The sequence below is a fragment of the Panthera leo genome, chromosome F2, assembly GCF_018350215.1.
Source record: "Panthera leo isolate Ple1 chromosome F2, P.leo_Ple1_pat1.1, whole genome shotgun sequence".
Classification (NCBI taxonomy): Eukaryota; Metazoa; Chordata; class Mammalia; order Carnivora; family Felidae; genus Panthera; species Panthera leo.
This window is the reverse complement of record NC_056695.1, coordinates 82858478-82877029: the sequence shown is the minus strand read 5'-3', so window position 1 is coordinate 82877029 and position 18552 is coordinate 82858478. Positions and strand designations below refer to the sequence as shown.

The 18552-nt window shown below is 63.5% G+C and overlaps 4 protein-coding genes across 14 annotated transcripts; 3 read left to right on the top strand and 1 right to left on the bottom strand.

The window, feature by feature from the left end:
- The first annotated feature begins 728 nt into the window (after positions 1-728).
- On the top strand, positions 729-2397 carry CF2H8orf82 (chromosome F2 C8orf82 homolog). Its single transcript, XM_042924047.1, has 3 exons — positions 729-890; positions 1546-1594; positions 1862-2397. The coding sequence occupies exons 1-3, from the start codon at positions 729-731 to the stop codon at positions 2305-2307; spliced, it is 657 nt and encodes a 218-aa protein (XP_042779981.1). The 3' UTR covers positions 2308-2397.
- LRRC24 (leucine rich repeat containing 24) lies at positions 2397-7770 on the top strand. 4 transcript variants are annotated; one of them, XM_042923950.1, is made up of 6 exons: positions 2703-2765; positions 3193-4162; positions 4744-5079; positions 5235-5513; positions 5678-5846; positions 6526-7770. In XM_042923950.1, exons 2-6 carry the CDS (start codon positions 4091-4093, stop codon positions 7452-7454), a joined length of 1785 nt encoding a protein of 594 aa, XP_042779884.1. In that variant the 5' UTR covers positions 2703-2765; positions 3193-4090; the 3' UTR covers positions 7455-7770. The 4 variants fall into 4 exon arrangements, with proteins under 4 accessions (XP_042779886.1, XP_042779887.1, XP_042779885.1 ...); XM_042923952.1 differs by lacking the exon at positions 3193-4162 and having other exon boundaries at positions 2397-2765; XM_042923953.1 differs by lacking the exon at positions 3193-4162 and having other exon boundaries at positions 2446-2765; positions 4829-5079.
- Positions 7771-7913: 143 nt separating this feature from the next.
- LRRC14 (leucine rich repeat containing 14) lies at positions 7914-11983 on the bottom strand. Of its 8 annotated transcripts, none has more exons than XM_042923991.1 (5): positions 11930-11961; positions 11385-11521; positions 9925-10278; positions 9159-9743; positions 7914-9066 (listed from the first exon to the last, which is right to left on the bottom strand). In XM_042923991.1, the coding sequence occupies exons 2-5, from the start codon at positions 11387-11389 to the stop codon at positions 8499-8501; spliced, it is 1512 nt and encodes a 503-aa protein (XP_042779925.1). In that variant the 5' UTR covers positions 11390-11521; positions 11930-11961; the 3' UTR covers positions 7914-8498. The 8 variants fall into 8 exon arrangements, with proteins under 8 accessions (XP_042779925.1, XP_042779928.1, XP_042779930.1 ...); XM_042923994.1 differs by having other exon boundaries at positions 11491-11521; positions 11930-11939; XM_042923996.1 differs by lacking the exon at positions 11385-11521 and having other exon boundaries at positions 9159-9760; positions 9925-10145; positions 11930-11983.
- Positions 11984-12171: 188 nt separating this feature from the next.
- On the top strand, positions 12172-18510 carry RECQL4 (RecQ like helicase 4). Its single transcript, XM_042923909.1, is given in 23 exon segments — positions 12172-12266; positions 12331-12364; positions 12453-12553; positions 12766-12909; positions 13154-13750; positions 13753-13926; positions 13998-14124; positions 14254-14367; positions 14472-14603; positions 14688-14780; positions 14858-14994; positions 15446-15529; positions 15612-15791; positions 15870-16049; positions 16122-16236; positions 16341-16603; positions 16701-16977; positions 17057-17186; positions 17268-17437; positions 17517-17697; positions 17780-17927; positions 18077-18185; positions 18274-18510. Coding segments are annotated over 23 exon segments (3699 nt in total). The 5' UTR covers positions 12172-12182; the 3' UTR covers positions 18399-18510.
- The last annotated feature ends 42 nt before the right edge of the window (positions 18511-18552 follow it).

Here is an 18552-nt window from a genome sequence, read left to right as displayed (position 1 = left end):
GCAGCAGGGCTGCAGGGGGCTGGTTTGGGGGTTGGGCAGCCCACCACATAAGCCAGCCTGTGGGCTGGCACAGTCACCTGGGTGGACAGACCAGAGGAGAATGCGGGGGGTGGGGGGGGGGGAGCGGTGGGCTGCAAGCAAGGCTGGTTCCTGGGAATGAGGGCCAGGGAGGAGGCACCAGGTGGGTGCTGGGCCGCCCTGCGCCTTCTGAGGCCCCCGGGGTATGTATCTTGACCTCTTTATAAAGGCCTGTTTGCGCGGGGAGTGGGCTTTTTGCGACCCTCCCTACCCTCAATCTGCCATAGATGGCTAGGCAGTGTTGATTCCGAAGCTGCTTGAACACGCAGACTCCGCCCCACCAAGCTGACTTTCTGAGCGGTAGGCCGAGAGGCCAGTGCCGGCGGTCGGCCCCCGAGGGCAGAGGGACAGGGACAGAACCTGCACTCCCGCCAGGGCCCCGTTCCCAGTCCGTCTCGCGTGCGCACCCCGCCGGCAGGTGGTCTCTTTCCCCCACCCCGGCGGGATGGCAGGACGGGCCGCTCCCGCAGGCCAGAGAATGAACAGCGTAGGGGCTGCCCACGGCCCTGGAATCCCGCGCGACCCGGGAAAGCGAGCTCCGCGACAGCTGCCGGAACCAAAGTGTGAGGCCGCGGAGTCGCGGGGAGGAAGGCTGTTCACGCAGCGCCAGTCCCGCGTGACCCGCGCGCCGCTTCCGGCGCGGGAGGAAGATGTGGAGGGCATGCAGGGCGCTCCGGCCGTGCGCCGTGGTCTTGGCGCGGTCCCCGGGGACCCGGGCCTGCGGCGGGGGCGGGGGCGTCTCCTACACGCAGGGCCAGACCCCAGAGCCCCAGACGCGAGAGTATTTTTATTATGTGGATCATCAGGGCCAGGTGGGCCGGGAGCGTGGCCGGAGCGGGCGCACCGGTTAGAGAGGTGGGGCCAGAGAGGGGGCGCCTGTGAGAGGGGCGGGGCCGGATGGGTGGGCGGGGTCTCTAAAGAATGAGAACTTGACTGCTGAGGTGGGACCGAGAGTTGGACCGCCTGGGGCGCCCGGTCTCAGCCCGAGAGAGGTCGCCCCCCGCCCCGCCCCCCAGCAGCCAACCTGCCACCCGTTGCTGCGTCTCGTGCGCTCTGCATCCCCAGATCCTGCCCGACCCTGTGATCCCCAGCTTCGGGTCGCCCTGCCTGTTTTGCAAGCCCTGGCAGGGGAATCATCCAGCATATCCGGGAGGAAGCAGGTCCGGGAGCCTCCGCGGAGGAGGTGACACATCTGATTAGAAACTTTTAAGGAGGAAGGGAGAGGTACAGGGAGGGCATGGCAGCCCAGGAACCCGCACGGCCCGGAGTGCGGGATAGATGCAGGAATGTTGGCAGGGTTCCCAGGTTTACTTTCCACTCGCCTCCCTGCACACGGCGTGCACAGGAGCGCAAGGAGAGTGGACACTGGCCCCGGCTCAGGCCTGCCCAAGCCTCCCCGCCCTGGGGCCGACTCTGTCGGGCTTCCAGTTGGGACTCATGGGCCACGGCCTGCCCCTCTGTCTGCAGCTTTTCCTGGATGACTCCAAAATGAAGAACTTCATCACCTGCTTCAAAGGTACCGGTGCAACTTCTTCCCCACCTTTCTTCTCCCTTCGGCAAGGCCCTGGCGGGCTCTGCTCCCCAGCCTGCCGACTGGCCCGTCCGAAGCAGAGGACTGGGCATCCTGTGCTCATGAGCCCTGCTGTCTAGAGTGAGGCCGAGGTGGTGTGCCCACATCCGGCGCCAGCCCGTGGCGTTGCCCAGGGCGCGCCGATTGCCTGGGGAAGTAGGGCCCCGGGTAGGGTAGCGTGGCATGGTAAGCAACCGTGTCCTTCTCCTCCAGACCCACAGTTCCTGGTCACCTTCTTCTCCCGCCTGAGACCCAACCACAGCGGTCGCTACGAGGCCTCTTTCCCGTTCCTCTCGCCCTGCGGCAGAGAGCGCAATTTCCTGCGCTGCGAAGACCGGCCGGTGGTCTTCACGCACCTGCTGGCCTCGGGCTCCGGGCCCCCGCGTCTCTCCTATTGCGGCGGCGGTGAGGCCCTGGCCGTGCCCTTCGAGCCGGCGCGTCTGCTGCCTCTGGCCGCCAACGGCCGCCTCTACCACCCCGCGCCAGAGCGAGCGGGCGGCGTGGGTCTGGTGCGCTCCGCCCTAGCCTTCGAGCTTAGCGCCTGCTTCGAGTACCCGCCCGGCGCGCCCGCGCTGCCCTCACACGTGCGCTGGCAAGGCCGCCGCCTCGCCCTCACCATGGACCTGGCCCCGCTGCTGCTCGCCGCCTCGCGGCCCTGAGCCGCAGGCAGGAAGGCTGGCGGCCGCCGGTGCCCCTGGCCCCGCCGAGGTCCCGCCCCCTCTCCCCTCACCGCTGTGGCCCGGGCCGCGCATCGCTGCGCACGCGCCACCGAAAGAGCGCGCCGGCCGAATGCGCGTGCGCGGCAGAGGTGCACCGCGGCCCCGTGGTGCTCGGCGCTGTCCGAGGTGCTGCCGCGGCTTCGAACGCGAGGAGGGGCGGGGTCGCGGGCCCTTCTACTCCCCCCCCCCCCCCCCCCCCCCCATCCCCCAACACCTCGGGCCTGGGGCGTCCTTTGGTTCGGCCCTCGCCTACAGGGGCAGGCCCCGGCGGCGCGGCTGGAGGCGCAGGGGCTCCAGTACGCGTGCGCGAGCGGCGTCCGCCCCTCCCCCGCCCTGCACTGCTCGGTGGGCCTGGGCGCCTCGGGCTCAGCGGGGGAGCCGCGCCGCGGGAGCGTCAGGTGAGGGGGCGCCCGACCCGAGGTCAGTGGGCATGGGGGTGGGATCGGGGGCCTTCCCGGCTATGTCCCCAGCGCGCATCGAGAAGGGGAGGCGACCTGGCGGGGACCACGCCCTGGCCTGAACTGGCCCGGGACAGACCCAGCTGGAGGGGATGCAGGTGACACCATGGGGGATCGAGGCACGCGACTTGGGCTTCGCACTGCTCCCGAGGGGGTCGCAGGGCTTCCTCGCCGCTCCAGTCTCCGCACAGATGGGTGCCCTGGAGACGGTAACAGCCATCGCAGAATCCTGTGTGTGACGCCCCGCCCCCTGCCCAACCGGATTAGAGGGCTGTCCGCTGGGTAAAAGGATTTCTGGGCTGGCCTCCTCTGCTCTTCCCGCCTGGGCCCTCATCCCTGCTCAGGCCGGCCCTTTTATTCCAATCAGCGTCTAGGGGGTGTCCCTGTGAACAGTGCCTTGAATCCTGAGGAGGAAGCCAAGAAGCCCCTCTACTTAAGAGGACTGGCTGCTGGAGCCTGATTGGGCAAGACCTGAACCAGCCCTTATGCTCAGGGAAGTGGATCCCAGGAGCCCAGAGTATGCCTTTAGATTCTTGGGCTTCACGCACATCCTGAGACACCTGGGAACTGACTCTGCCTGGGCCAAAGCTATTCCATTAAAACTTTTGCTGTGCCTACCTCATTTCTAGTGACTTTAAATAATCATATGAGTTACAATTTAGAGCAAGATTCGAACAGACATCAAGGGCACTTGGTCCCTTTCCACATGACTCACTCTTGCTAGCAGAGAGACTTGGAAAACAGGCAGTTATTCGGAGTGGGGACCATTTGAGGAAGGGCTGGAGGCTGCATGACAGCACACCCTCAGCTTTGCTGTCCCTGGCTCCAGACTAGCTGGCTTCTCAGCCCATGTCCCCACCTTTAAAACTGGACTCACTGTGCCTGGAACTAGACACAGGTCTTCCCATCTTTATAGGATCACCGGTTCATGTGCATAAATCCCCAACACACTATATATTCCTTTACCATCCAGGAGGTCACTGCTCCCAGAGCCCACTTGGGAACTATCCTAGAAACCCAGCTGGTGGCCCAAGGCCCCTCTTTTACAACCCAGCTGTTCCAGGGCCCTTCCTACTCCCCAAAACAGAAGCACTATTCTGGGAAACAGCAGAGAGAACATAGGCCATGGCTCGTGAACTGACTTTCCTATTGTGTATCACAACCCCCAATTGTCTAACAAGTTCCTGAGAATTAACCCTAATTCTGTCTAAGCTGTTCCACCCACCCTCACCCCCACAAGGGCTTGGGCAGGGGCTGGCCAAGCTATGCTTGCATTTTCCTGTGGCTGGTGGCTCCCAGGATCGGTTCTACCCATGTTTCCCATCAACATACATCAGGTGGGTCCCAGGGTCAGGAGACAGAGCATGAGTTCTAGGGATAAAAAAGGACTAGACAATGCTGGGTCAGGGTCAGGTGAAGACAAGGACACTTGTGGTGTGGGGCCTTGGGCTTCGTCTTGGGGGCACAAGACTTCTGCTCTGGGCTCTGCTTTTGGACATCTCCATGTGGACAAGGAGAAATGTCTTCCTAGAGCCTCTTCCCCTTCTAGCCTGCACTTGGGTAACTGGGTCCTGGGCTTCACCACCTACATGTTCCCAAGCCCACACTTTGCACCAGGCTCTTGTACCTTGGAGTCAAGGAGTGGCTAATTGCTAGAAAGTAGGGACACCCACATGCATGAGTGCAAAATCCCTTACAGTGCCAGATGGAAATAGATGGGAAGAGAAGGGGGCTGGGGTGGTGTTGGCTCTCCCCACATGGCCAGTGTGGTAAGACTAAGAACTCTGGAAATTCTAAACTGGAACCTGATGCTCCAAATCTTCGTGACTGTGTTTTTGCAAAGGAAAAAAGCCAACTTTTTTGTTTGTTTCTTGTTTTTGTTTTTATCGGTTGCTTGAACTGATTTATAACTTTTCAGAAATTAGACACAGGGTGTGGGCCTCCATCCATGTTCTTCGCTGGCTCTCAAGTGTTAGGGGCAGGCCTGCCAACCTGTGTTTCAGGAGGCACATCACATCCAGGGCGGACTGTAAGGAGGCCCGTCAGGAGGTTGCAGCTTCGTGGTCCGCGGCCGGTCCCGCGGGAGATGGCCCCGGGGGCGCCCACATTGCTGCTGCTGTGGCTGCTGTGGTTCCCTGGCTTCCCGCCCCGCGCTGCCGGCTGCCCAGCCGCCTGCCGCTGCTACAGCGCCACGGTGGAGTGCGGCGCCCTGCGGCTTCGCGTCGTCCCGCCCGGAATCCCACCCGGGACGCAGGTGGGCACCGCTTGGGGCCACTGGGCCGCGGGCTAGAGGTGCCCGCGACACGGAGGGAGGGGTGTGTGAATGTCCCTGTGGGTGCTGGAGAGCCCCAGGGGAGGGAGACTCCCTCAGCAGGGTAAACACCCTCCCACCCTCCCTCCGGCCCGCAGACGCTGTTCCTGCAGGACAACAGCATCGCGCGCCTGGAACCGGGCGTACTGGCGCCTCTCGCCGCCCTGCGCCGTCTCTACCTGCACAATAACAGCCTGCGCGCCCTGGAGCCAGGCGTCTTCCGCGCGCAGTCACGCCTGCTAGAGCTAGCGCTCACCGGCAACCGGCTACGCGGCTTGCGAGTTGGCGCTTTCGCGGGCCTGGCCCAGCTGCGTGCACTCTACCTGGCTGGTAACCAGCTAGTGCAGCTGCTGGATTTCACCTTCCTGCACCTACCGGTGAGGGGGGGAAGGTGGGCAAGGGCAAGGGTCCTCCGATACCTCCACCTGCCCTGCGGGGCTGGAGCAGTGAAAGGGAGAAAAGTTAACCCAGGTTAGCGCCGTAAGAAGGGGACCTGGCCGCCAGGGCCCCTTCCCCTGATGATGTGCTGTCCTTCCCTCAGCGACTGCAGGAGCTGCACCTGCAGGAAAACAGCATTGAGCTGCTGGAGGACCAGGCCCTGGCTGGGCTTTCCTCACTAGCATTGCTGGACCTCAGCAGGAACCAACTGGGCACCATCAGTCGTGAGGCCCTACAGCCCCTGGCCAGCCTGCAGGTCCTGCGCCTCACAGGTACCTCCTGGGGAAGGTTCTCATGCCAAGGTATCTTCCTCGGCCACAGTGGTGGCAGTGGGAAGCAGGCCCAGGTGTGGAGTGGGCTTTGATGGCAGTGGCTCTGAATCCCAGACCATCCAGGAGCGCTCTGCAGGGTCATACCGTCACCTGGACCCATCCGTGGGCGGCTGATAGGAATGGGAGTGCTGGAAGGGGCACAGCTCAGGGACTTGGCCTAAGGACTAAGACAGAAAAGGTAGAAATCCTCGGTTGAGGGATTGGACACTCGGGAGCTATGGGGGTGACAGACAGAAACTGGAAAGACAAAACTAGGGCTGGCATTTCCAGGACACAGCACCTGAGGACGAGGCTGACAGGATTGGTGAGGTCTCAGTGCTGTGGGATGCCTTTGGGGACACCGACTATCCACCCAAGTAATGGGACTTGCTGTAGGGAGAGACTTCAAAGGAGCAGAGGCTTTCTTAGAAATTAGTGAACTGGACCACGCAGCACAGAACTGCAGGGGGAGGGAAGAGCTTGCCCACACTCCAGGGAGCTTGAGGTCAGAGAAGAGGTGGCAGGGGCCCCTCTCCGGGAGGTGGGAAAGGGGTTCCGGTTCTGGCCAGCAGAAGCCCAACTGCACAGGTTGTTCTGGGACCATTCCTGAGCTACCCGTCCGCCACTGCTCTGCCCACAGAGAACCCATGGCGCTGTGACTGTGCCCTGCACTGGCTGGGAGCATGGATCAAGGAAGGGGGCCAGCGGCTGCTCAGCTCCAGGGACAAGAACATCATGTGTGCAGAGCCCCCGCGCCTGGCACTTCAAAGTCTCCTGGACATATCTGGCAGTAGCCTCATCTGCATCCCGCCCTCTGTACACGTGGAGCCGCTGGAGGTGACGGCCAACCTGGGTGAGGACCTGCGCGTTGCCTGCCAGGCTTCCGGCTACCCGCAGCCCCTGGTGACCTGGAGAAAGGTGGCCCAGCCTCGTGAAGGGCAGCCACGGGCCCAGATCCAGCCAGAAGGCGGGGCACCGCGCCCCGGCGGGCCCGGCGCCTCTGACACGGGCAGCGGCATGCTCTTCCTCACCAACATCACCCTGGCCCACGCTGGAAAGTACGAGTGCGAGGCCTCCAACGCCGGCGGCGCCGCCCGCGTGCCCTTCCAGCTCCTGGTCAACCTGTCCCAGCAGCAGCAGCTGCAGCTGGCGCCCCCGCCGCCTCCGGCCGCCGGCCCCGTCAGCCACGAGCCCCTGCAAGAGGCCGGCAGCATGGCCTTCCGCGCCCTGGGCCTGGCCACCCAGACGGCCATCGCGGGCGCCATCGCGCTCCTTACGCTCACGGCGCTGCTGCTGGCGACCATGATCTGCCGCCGGCGGCGCAAGAGAAAAAAGGCGCCGGGACTGCCGGGGGAGGGCGCGCTGTTCGTCAACGACTATTCGGACGGGCCCTGCACCTTCGCGCAGCTCGAGGAGCTCCGCGACGAGCGAGGCCACGAGATGTTCGTCATCGACCGTTCCAAGCCACTCTTCGCCGAGGGCCCGACGGAGGCTGCCGATGGCGCAGCAACCGGGCCGGCGCAGGGCCTCCCGCTGCAGCCACCGGCAGCCTACGAGCTCCACTGCTGAAGAGTGCGGCCCAGAGGGGCGGGCGGGCGCTCGCTGATGACGTAGTCTCCGCGGATTGGCAGGCCCGCGGGCTCGCCCCGCGCATGCTCCAGCGCAGTCAGTAAAGGGTAAAAGCTGCGCAGTGTGCGGCGAGCCGTGTGTGGGATCTGGGGGCCCGAGGGCGGGGCGCAGGCACCTGCGGACCCCAAGCTCTGCGGACAGAAGCCCTAAGGCGTCAAGGGACGGTGGCCGAGGAGGCTCCCCACGGCCCTACCGAAGCCCTCCAGAAAAGAGCCCTCCAGCATCACCCTAATCGCTAGCTCTGCAGGTCCGGCCACTGGCCCGCCAGCCTGCTGGAGGACCTGGGGCCTCCCCAAGGTGGGAGAGGCGCGAAGGGCTGTGGAGGTGCCCGGGAAAGGGGGAGGGGGACAGCAGACCGGAAGACAGCTGTTACCCAGTGGCTACGCTGGAGGGGACAGCAGAGCCAGTGACCTGTCATTCTGACCAGTTAGGACAGAAAAAAACACCACAAATTTAAGTTCCAAACACACTGCACATTTGTACCTTAATGACACCCGCTGGCTCCAAAGCCCAGCCAGGTTGTCTCCCGGGTGCCAGGGCAGAGAGAACCATGAAAGGCTCCAGTGCGTGGGGACCCAACCCACCCTGAAGCAGGTCCCTGTTCCAGCTTCAACCCCAGAGCAGTCTGTTCTTGGGAAGGGCCCAGACAGAACACCCTCTCAGCTCACAGCTGGGACCCCAGAAACATTCCAAAGAGAGGACCAGGACACCAGAGGGCAGCCAAGTGCACCCAAACCAAGCCTGGCCTTAACAGGCCTGGCATCCAGCCCTTAAGCCCACAGTCAGCCAGTCAGGGGAACAGGTACAGGGCAAAACCTCGCAAGGTGCTCCACCAAGCATCGGAAGGCTGTGAGAGCCCAAGAGCAAGGAAACCAGAGACCAGTGACTCCGTGTCAGGCCTCCAACAGGGTCCCAGCAAAGGCTCTGTCTACCTAAGGCAGGGAGGGGTCTCCAGCAGCCCTGAACACCAGGACAGCCTGGAGGTCATAGGCTGAAGTAGTCTGCGGCCAGGCGCCCATAAATGTCAGTGGTCCAGAGCACATGAGCACGACCTGAGGCCAGTAGCAGCTGGTGCAACTCCGCCTCCACACGAGCAAACTTCTCCTCATTGATGGAAGCTTCCAGCAGGACAGAGGCAGGCGGTGGCCAGGGCAAACCCTCATAGCAGTCCACAGGGAAGGGGTGCACCACCGTGCGTAGCTCAGCCTGCACTACTGAATCCCGTAGGAGCTCCTTGAGGCCCGCCATGGACAGTGGGTTGCCATAGAGACCGAGGTAGCGGAGGCTGGTACAGCGCGTCAACACAGGGAGCGTGGCCAGCAGCTGGGTATCAGCAAGCTGGCACTCAGTCAGCTCAAGGTGTAGCAGTGTGGCTGCTGCTGCCTGCAGCAGACCCTGGAAAGGCTCCAGCTGGCTGCCGGACAGGTCGTTGCCACTAAGGTCCAACTTCTTGAGGTGGACAGCATGGGGGCTCCGTGCCAGGAAGCGCAGATCCTCGGGCAGCAGGGCACAGAAGGCCAGCTCCAGGCTCTCCAAGGGACTCTGCAGGGTGCTATAACAGGGGACACAGGTCACAACCAAGTAGGACCAGGGCAGGGTCTCGGAAGAGGGGAAAAGGACAGGGCAATAGTGGGGCTTGCTCACCTGAGCAGCTGGTCCAGCCGCCCCGAGAGAAGAGAGGAGCCCATGCTGAGCTCCCGCAGACAAGTGAAGCGGCCCATCTGGGCCAGGAAGTAGCGAAAGTTGTCCTCGCCATCCACAGAGGGCTGCCTCGAGTCCCCGTGCACATAGTGCAGCCGTAGGCTGGCCAGGTGCTGGAATCGGGCCACATGTGGGATGATAACAGACAGGCCGCGCAGGCCCAAGTTGTTAAAGCGCAGGTCCACACGGCGCAGGCAGCCCGCATCCAGCAGCTGCAGCAAAGCCACAGTGTTGCGCATGGGCAGGTCCTCAGCCCGCAGGTCCCGGCAGCAGAGCCGCAGGGGACTGCCCACACTGCTCCGGAGTGCCTCCCGCAGGAACGAGTAAGAGGCCCGGTTCACCCGCAGGTCCACACGAACCTCCACAGGAATGGGGGCCGGCCCAGGATCCGCAGTCCCGCCCTGCTGCTGTGCTATGCAGGTGCGGGCCACAGCTGCTGTGCAGTCCCACATGCTCATGGTGCCGGGGTCCTGCTCCACGCCGTCATCCAGTAGGCCCGTCATGTCCAGCACCCGCAGGGCATGCTTCCTGGGAGCACGGGTAGGCTGAAGCAGGAGACAGAGAAGCAGAACCCACACCCACTCCCAGCCACCTTGGGACAGAAGCCACATGCCTGTTTCCGCACTGAGCTCTTGCACTCGCCTGGAACCTCAGGGGGGAACCCTCTCTGTACCCCCCGTGCCTGAGAGCCCCTCAGGTGCACCCATACCTGCAGAGAGGCTGTGTGCCAGCCTCGGTCTCTGGGGTGTGGAGCCGGGCTGTCAGCCCCAGGATCACAGCCTGCATGCTCTCTGTGCTGGGGCGCTCTTGCAGCAAGGCCCGGCTGCAGTGAGCACATTCCTGCAGCAGCTGCTGGAAGCTGAGCAGCGGGAAGGGCCATGTGTGCACCAGCTCGCGAAGCACAACAGTCTTCTTGTCCATGAAGGCCACCTTGAACAGCAGGGGGAAGAGCTCTCGAGGCAGCAGGGGTAGGGCCTGGCAGGCAGCTGGCTGACACTGGAGCACCTGCCGCGTGCTCAGGAACACAAGCGTGTGCATGGCGCCGGGCCAGGCAGGAAGCCACCTGCAGGGAAGGGCCCTTCAGCGGGGAGGACAGACCCCAGGCCACCACCCGGCCATAGCCTCCTCCATCGCTGGTGGTGGGAAAACCCAGCGTGGTGCTTAGCACAGAGTTCGCACTCAATGGAGGACCGTGGCACCAAAAAGCAAGTGCTAGGTGCCTAACAATGGGTTGAACTGAATGAAACTAGGAACGGGGCCGCCCCCCCAGTTCCCTACTTCCAGAAGCATGGTGCCTCTTTAGGAAAACTTAGCCATCAAACAGTACATAAATAGCACAACACCAAAAATGACCACTTGCCTGGGTGTGCTTTTGATGACGGTTGCTCTGCAGGACCCCCCCCCCCCCAACGTCTGTACTTCAGGCCTCACAAAGCTGCTTATCAGAGATCCTCTCTTCTTCAAAACCAGAATAAAGCTCACAAAGCACACAAACACTAGAGGGGCTAAGATACTCCCAAGGGGCGGGAACCTGCCCCACCCTCCTCCAGCTCTTGCAGGTGGTCCTTGGACAGGAACTGGAAGCACTGACGCAGCTTAATAAATACCAGCATAGGTAAAAAGCACTGGTACCCAGGGAACATTGTGTCCAGACAGCCTGAGTAACCCAAGCCCTCAGCATGACCCTCAGTCCTAACTACTATGGTCCAGTAGTACTGCCAAGCATGGAGATCTTTGCAGACTTACAGAAAAACAAACAGCAAACCTCATCCACCAAAGTCTTTGTCACCTGTCTAAACACCTCCCTTTTCCCTAAAAAACCACAGTGACTCTCACACCTATAGGATTCATAAGACCCCAGGCCAGGAATTGTTCAGATGGGTAGAGGCAGCAGCAGAAAGCGCATCCAAGTTAACGAGGGGCATATAAAAAAGGCCTGGGACCCCGGGGGTACCTGGATATCAGCTCTGTTACTGACTTCAGCAGCAATAACAGCCAGTGGACTCTCAGCGGGCCAAACATCTCATCCTCAAAACTGCTTCCCAGTCATCCCCCCAGAAACAGATTAGAAAACTAAGCCCTAAATCTTGCCCGGCCAAGGTCACAGCCTGGGCGATGAGCTCAGGGAAGAGGGAGCAGTCGGGCCCCAGAGTCCCTGTTCTTCCGGACCTCATACACAACGAAAGTCCTTAGGGCACTGGTTCTTGAGAAGCCCCGAACGTCAACCCTCGGCCTTGCTCTGCCTGTAGACAATTCTCGCGAGGACGACTCATACCTCGCTGTGACAGGACAGACCAACCGAGCACCTGTCACGAGAGGAAACGAAAGCAGCCAGTGTGGTCACCATGGGAGGAGCCTCTTGTGTGGTGGCCGCCGCCCCCTCCCGCCGGCCCGCGGCTCCCGGCGTTTGCTCCAAGACGCCCCCCGCCCGGCTCCTCCCGGGCTCGAGCCGAGGGACACCATCAATGCGACGCCCTCCTCCTCCCGGACGGGATATGCCCCTCGAAGCCGGTGCGTCGCCCCCCGGGGCCCGAGGTCGCTCTGCCCGACGCAGGGCTCCAGATCCTTCCCCGCCCCGCGAACGAACCGCCCGACTCCCGCTCCCGCCTCCCGGGCGGCGCCCGCCCCGAGCACCCGCGCCTGCTTCGTGCAGCCAGGGAGGGCCGGGGGCGCAGGCCGCCCCGCTCCATCCCCAGCCGGCCGCCCGCGCTCACCGGCCCCACAGCCGCTACGACCGCCACCGGCCCCGCCTCACGGTCCGCCGCGCCCCGCCCAGCGCCTCCGCGCACCGCGATGACGTAGCCACCACCCATTGGTCTTCCCATGAGGGTCCCACTGATTGGCTGTCCCGGAGGAGGCTGCCCAGACGCCCCGCCTCCGACGCTGCGGGACGCCCCCATTGGCTGGCGGCCGGCGTCTCCCTCGCGGCGGGAGATTTGCGGGGCCCGCGGCCGCGGGGCGAGCGCCATGGAGCGACTGCGGGACGTGCGGGAGCGGCTGCAGGCTTGGGAGAGCGCGTTCCGGCGGCGGCGCGGGAGGCGGCCGGGCCAGGTGCGGGCTGTCCGGGGACGGGGGGTTGAGGGTGCGGCCTCCGGCTGACGCGCTCCCTTCACAGGAGGACGTGGCGGCGGCGCCTGAGGATACCCGGGGTGAGCCCGCCGACGCGGGGCGGAAGGAGGGGCGCAGGGTGGGTGGGGCGACCGGCGGCCCCCCAGTAACCCTTCACCCCATCCCCAGCGCTCTACCGGGAGTACCGCGCCCTGAAGGAGGCCCTGAAGGAGGCAGAAGGGGTCGGACCCCGCGGCCCCAAGCAATCGCTTCCCGTGCAGGCAGAGGAGGTACCCAGGCCTTGACGCCCCAGCCTCCCGGCCAGTCTCCTGCGTGGCAGAGCCCAGAGGAGCCGTGAACGAGCCTGTGTGGGGCACAGAACATTGGGGGAGGACTGGACATGGTGGAGGAGGGCCTGGGGGCTGGGGAAGGGAGCTGGGGACAACTCTGCCCCTCGCACCAGCCTTTCTCCGGCTCGGACTCCCACCGCCTCTTCTTGCAGGTGCCAGAACCCAGCTGCTGGGGGCCCCACTTGAATCGGGCTGCGACCCACAGTCCACATCCTCCTCTTTCTGGGCCAAGCCGGCCAGGGTCTGTGCGGGACTACGGAGAGAGGCTTAAGGCCAACCTCAAGGGCACCCTGCAGGTGAGAGCTAAGAGCCAGGCAGTCAGTGCATCCAACCTGTACCCAGAGCTGCTCTCCACTTAGTGACCGGACCCCCAGATACCCTTTTCTGCTAACCCTTCCACGCACATGTGCCTGTGCAAACGTGCACACGTACGCTCTTGCAGCACTAATCAGGCGGAAACTTCTGGGGGGAGTTCAGGTCGGCGGCAGCCTGGAGACCTGAGTTCCTGCTTGTTGGTCTGTTCCCCCGCACCCCCACCAGGCTGGGCCAGCCCTGAGCCGCATACCCCGGACTCCACGAAGACCCTCGTCCGAGATGCCCACCCCAAGGCCACCAGGTGCAGGGGCTGCCCTCATCTCTCCAGAAGAAGTCAGTGAGGTGCCCTTGCAGCCTGCTGGGCCCCAGCTGAGGCTGGGCTGCCTCCAGCAGCTACAGGCATCCTTGAGCCTGCGACTGGGCTCCCTAGACCCTGGCTGGCTGGAGCGGTGTCACAATGGGGCCCCAGATTTTCTGGGGGCTTCCAAGTCCTGCCAGCCTAACTTGGGTGTAGAGCAGTCACAGTCTCTGACTTCATGTGTCCCACCTGTCCCTGGTCCCAGCACTAGCCCTGAGGCTCAAGCCCTACAGACAGCTGGAGTCAGTGCAGGGAGCCCCCAACCTGGCGACAGTCAAGGCAAGAGGTGGACACGGAACAGGGAGCCAGAGGGGAGCCCTGCACAGGCCCAGCAAGACAGTGGCCAAATAGGACCCCTGCCTGAGGAAGCTGGGACTGCAGAACATGCAGAAGACCCTTCGGGAAAACCCCTGTGGGCACAGCGCCCCAGTGGCGCCACAGCCTCCAGGTACCACAGCTTCAGCCTCCCAGTAGGGTCACCTTAAGTCGAGCCAGGTTGGGGCAGGCTTGGGGCATGGCCCACTTGTACATCCCTTCTAGAGTAGCTGTGCGGAACGGAGGTAATTACGTGCGGCTCAACATGAAGCAGAAACGCTACGTGCGGGGCCCGGCTCTCCGTGGAAGGCTCCTCCGCAAGCAGGTGAGGTGCTGGCAGGCACTCCCTTCACCCCTACTGCCTCTTGCCACGTGACCCTCTCTTATGGCCCCCAGATGTGGAAGCAGAAGTGGCAGAAGAAAGGGGAGCATTTTGTAGGTGGTCGGCCCAGAGCCACACTCAAGAATTCTTGCTTCCGGTGTGGGCAGCTAGGCCACTGGTCATCCCAGTGCCCCCAACCAGGTGAGACCTCTGCTCTGGTGGTGGGCCGGGCTGAGGTTTTTGGAGAGGACTTGTACTCTTGGGGGGGGGGGGGGGGGAGCACCTGTAGCTCAAGTGAAAGATTCTATCTGCTTCTTCTACCTAACCTAGAGCATACCCAAGCCCCCCAGAAGGAAGGTGGTGAGAATGAAGACGACACACAGACCCTGCTCACTTTGGAGGAAGTAGTCCAGAGGACGGGCAGTGCCAGCTGCCGACTCCCTGGTGAATGAAGGGGTGGAGGGCAGGTTGTAGCTAGGTATGTTTTTGCTAGAATGACCCCAGCCCAGCCTGGAGTTCCCACACCACCCTTTTCCATCTGTTTCTAGTGAGTGAGAAAGATCCAGAGCCTGTTGGGCCTGAGCTGTTGGTCACCGTGGAACAGCCTGTGCCCCGGGTGCCCTGCCTGCCCCCTACCGTGCCACCACTTTACCCACCAGGGCCCTCTGGGCAAGTGGCAGGTGAGCAGATGCTTTTCAGCCGAGAGCCTTTACTGGGGGATGGGGGCAACTTGAGGCCATGCTGACCAACACCTGTGTCCACAGAGACGCCAGCTGAGGTATTCCAGGCCCTGGAGCAGCTAGGGCACCGTGCCTTCCGCCCCGGACAGGAGCATGCGGTCATGCGGATCCTCTCTGGTGAGCTTGGCTGTTGGGGGATGGGACAGGGCCAAGGCCTGGCCACAGGATAGCACACTGACCCTTGTTCCCACCAGGCATATCCACACTGCTGGTGTTGCCCACCGGTGCTGGCAAGTCCTTGTGCTACCAGCTCCCTGCGCTGCTTTATGCCCGGCGGAGCCCCTGCCTCACACTGGTCATCTCTCCCCTCCTGTCTCTCATGGACGACCAGGTGCGCAGACGGGACCCCTCCAGCACATGCAGAAAGGCAGGAACCAGTGCCCACGGCTCTTCCGACCCTTTGGGGCTGCTGTCAGTTACTTGGCCGGAGCTGTAGAGAGCTCAGCTATTCTCAACCTGCCAGCTCTGTCCATGGTCCCCGGCCTGGCAATGGTCCAAGGGCAGCAGGGACACAGCTGGCCAGACCTGAGTCCACCCCCAAGAGGAGCAGCTCTAGGGAGGGAGGACGTCCCCAGTGGGGCCTGTCTGCTCTTGGCACTCCTGAACCGAGGCTCACAGGGGGCTCTGAATCCTTAGTCACAGGATCTACGAGCTGGGATTTTTCTCCCTAGGGAGCCCAGGTTGAAGATGGCAACAGCTGTCAGGCCAAGCACCATTGAGCGCTGTTTGAGGAAGAGCAGGGGGAGGGTGGCTTGCAACTGGTTGTCCTTTTGTACCCACAGGTGTCTGGCCTGCCCCCATGCCTGAAGGCAGCCTGCATCCATTCAGGCATGACCAGGAAGGAGCGGGACTCCGCCCTGAAGAAGGTGAGGGAGGGGCCTTACACAGCAAGATGGGTAGGGACAGAAGGCAGGCCCTCGATGATGCTCCTGACCTTGCCGTCCTCAGGTTCAGGCGGCCCAGGTGCACGTTCTGATGCTGTCACCCGAGGCACTGGTTGGGGCTGCGGCGGGGACCCCTGGCTCCCTCCCTCAGCTGCCTCCCGTTGCCTTTGCCTGTGTCGACGAGGCCCACTGCCTGTCCCAGTGGTCCCACAACTTCCGGCCCTGCTACCTGCGTGTCTGCAAGGTGAGTCTTCTTTGGGGTACAAGCGAAGGGGCAAGGGAGGGTGGGTGGGGCACCTTCACTGGCTCCTCTCCCACACAGGTGCTGCGGGAACACATGGGTGTCCGCTGCTTTCTGGGTCTTACAGCCACGGCTACGCACAGCACCTCAAGAGACATGGCTCAGCGTCTAGGCGTGGCTGAGGAGCATGTCCTCAGAGGGCCAGTCACCATCCCCACCAACCTGTACCTCTCTGTGTCCACGGACAGGAACCCAGACCAGGTGAGTGGACACACCGGGGCCTGGCAGAGGCACTGCCTCTGACAGCCCGTGCTGACCGCTGTCGCCCACCAGGCTTTGGTGACACTGCTGCAGAGTGATCGTTTTCGCGACCTGAACTCTGTCATCGTCTACTGCAACAGACGCGAAGACACGGAGCGCATTGCTGCGCTGCTCCGCACCTGCCTGCGTGAGGCCTGGGACCTGGGGCCCAGAGGGGAGGTCAGCAGGGCTGTGCCCCACGGACCTGCCCCAGGAACACGTTCTACCCAACTGTCTGTGTCTTCTCTGCAGGCCGGGCCCCGGAAGCTGTGGCCGAAGCCTACCACGCCGGCATGTGTGCCCGGGAGCGGCGGCGGGTGCAGCAGGCCTTCATGGAGGGCCGGCTGCGGGTGGTGGTGGCCACAGTGGCCTTCGGGATGGGGCTGGACCGGCCAGACGTGCGGGCCGTGCTGCACCTGGGGCTGCCCCCCAGCTTTGAGAGCTACGTGCAGGCTGTGGGCCGGGCCGGACGGGACGGCCAGCCCGCACACTGCCACCTCTTTCTACAGCCCCAGGTTCTTACTTGCCCCACTTGAGCTCCCCCCACCCCACCCCACCCCACCCCACCCCACCCCACCCCACCGCCCCACGTTTACAGCTATTCTTTCACAGGGTCAAGACCTGCAGGAGTTGCGTAGACACGTGCATGCCGAGGCCTCCGACTTCCTTGCCGTGAAGAAGTTGGTACGGTGCTCGTTCCCGCCCTGCACCTGCACCCATGCCCAACAGCCCCCAGAGCAGGAGGGAGCCAAGAGCCAAGACAGGCCTGTGACCGTGTCCCCGAGCGAGGCCGAGCAAGCCAGCAACAAAGGCCTAGCCCAGTGCCTGGGTCATGAGCGGGCACTCCCAGTGCAGCCGCTGGTGCAGGCCCTGGACATGCCTGAGGAGGGTGAGGAACTGGGGGCAGGAGCGGGTACCTCCCCACATCCCCACGTCCCCGTGTCCCCTAAGCCCTGCTCTGCCTCCAGCCATTGAGACCCTGCTGTGCTACCTGGAGCTACACCCACAGCGCTGGCTGGAGCTGCTGGCACCCACCTATGCCTACTGCCACCTGCGCTGCCCTGGGGGCCTCCCCCAGCTCCAGGCCCTGGCCCGCAGGTGAGCACACATCCCACCCCAGGCTGGGGCCGGGGACACGGGACCAGGGCTGCTAGTCACATGTCCCTTTCCCTGGGGCAGGTGTCCTCCACTGGCGGTCTGGTTAGCCCAGCAGCCACAGGAAAACATAGGTGAAGGAAGCTATTCCGTAGAGTTTGACGTGGTTAAGTTGGCCGACTCGATGGGCTGGAAGCTCGCCCCTGCAAAGCAGGCTCTCCGTCAACTGCAGTGGCACCCAGAGCCCAGGACAGGTGAGCCTTGCCCCCAACCCTGCTTGGACCCAGCCCTGCTCGCCGCCCTCCTGCCTGTGTCTCACAAGCTGTCTGGCAGGTGCACGTCGGGACACAGGGGTGCTGGTGGAGTTCCGGGGGCTCGCCTTCTGTCTGCACAGCCCCGGAGACCTGACAGCCCACGAGAAGGACCAGATCTGTGACTTCCTATATGAACGTGTACAAACCCGTGAGCAGGAGGCCCTGGCACGCCTGCGACGCACCTTCCAGGCCTTTCACAGGTGCAGGAGAGGTGGGCGGGGCCTGAGGCCACCCCCACTTCCCCCTCTGGTGAACCTCGCTGACAGATTCCTCTCACCCCAGTGTGGCCTTCCCCAGCTGCGGGCCCTGCTTGGAGCAGCCTGATGAGGAGCACAGTGCCAGGCTCAAGGCTCTGCTCAGCGGCTACTTCGAGGAAGAGGGGCCAGGAGGCATGGAGGACGAGCAGGGCCCAGAGCCAGGACAGGCCAGGGTGAGTGCCAGCCCCTCCTGGGGGGTTGAAGAGAGGACACAGGCCTGCACACGCTTACACACTCTGTCTCCTGCCTTGCACCACGGTGGGCTGTGCGGAGCTTGGTGCCGTGGAAGCGTGGGCTGGCCTTACGTGCCTGCCACCCACAGATCCAGGACTGGGAGGAGCAGATACGCCAGGACATCCGCCATCTCCTGTCCTCGTGGCCAGACCAGCAGTTCTCGGGCAGGGCTGTGGCCCGTATCTTCCATGGCATCGGTGAGGGCCTGGGAGGCTGGGTTCGGACATGGGCAGGGGCCAGGTCTGGCCCAGAGTCCTCAGGGCCGTGTCTCCCGCTCCACCACAGGAAGCCCCTGCTATCCAGCCCAGGTGTACGGGCGGGACCGGCGTTTCTGGAGAAAACACCTGCATCTGAGCTTCCGTGCCCTGATGCGTTTAGCTACAGAGGAGATCCTGCTGTGGGGCCACTGACCACCCTGCCGCAGGCCAGCCCTGCTCCCCCCTGTCACGCACAGGGGGCTGTGTGGCCACCGTGCGGAGGGAGCCAGGTGCGGCAGTTTATCAGGGAAAAGAGAAGGGACATCTGTGGCCAAGACAGTGACTGACTACCTGGGCAAAGCCCACC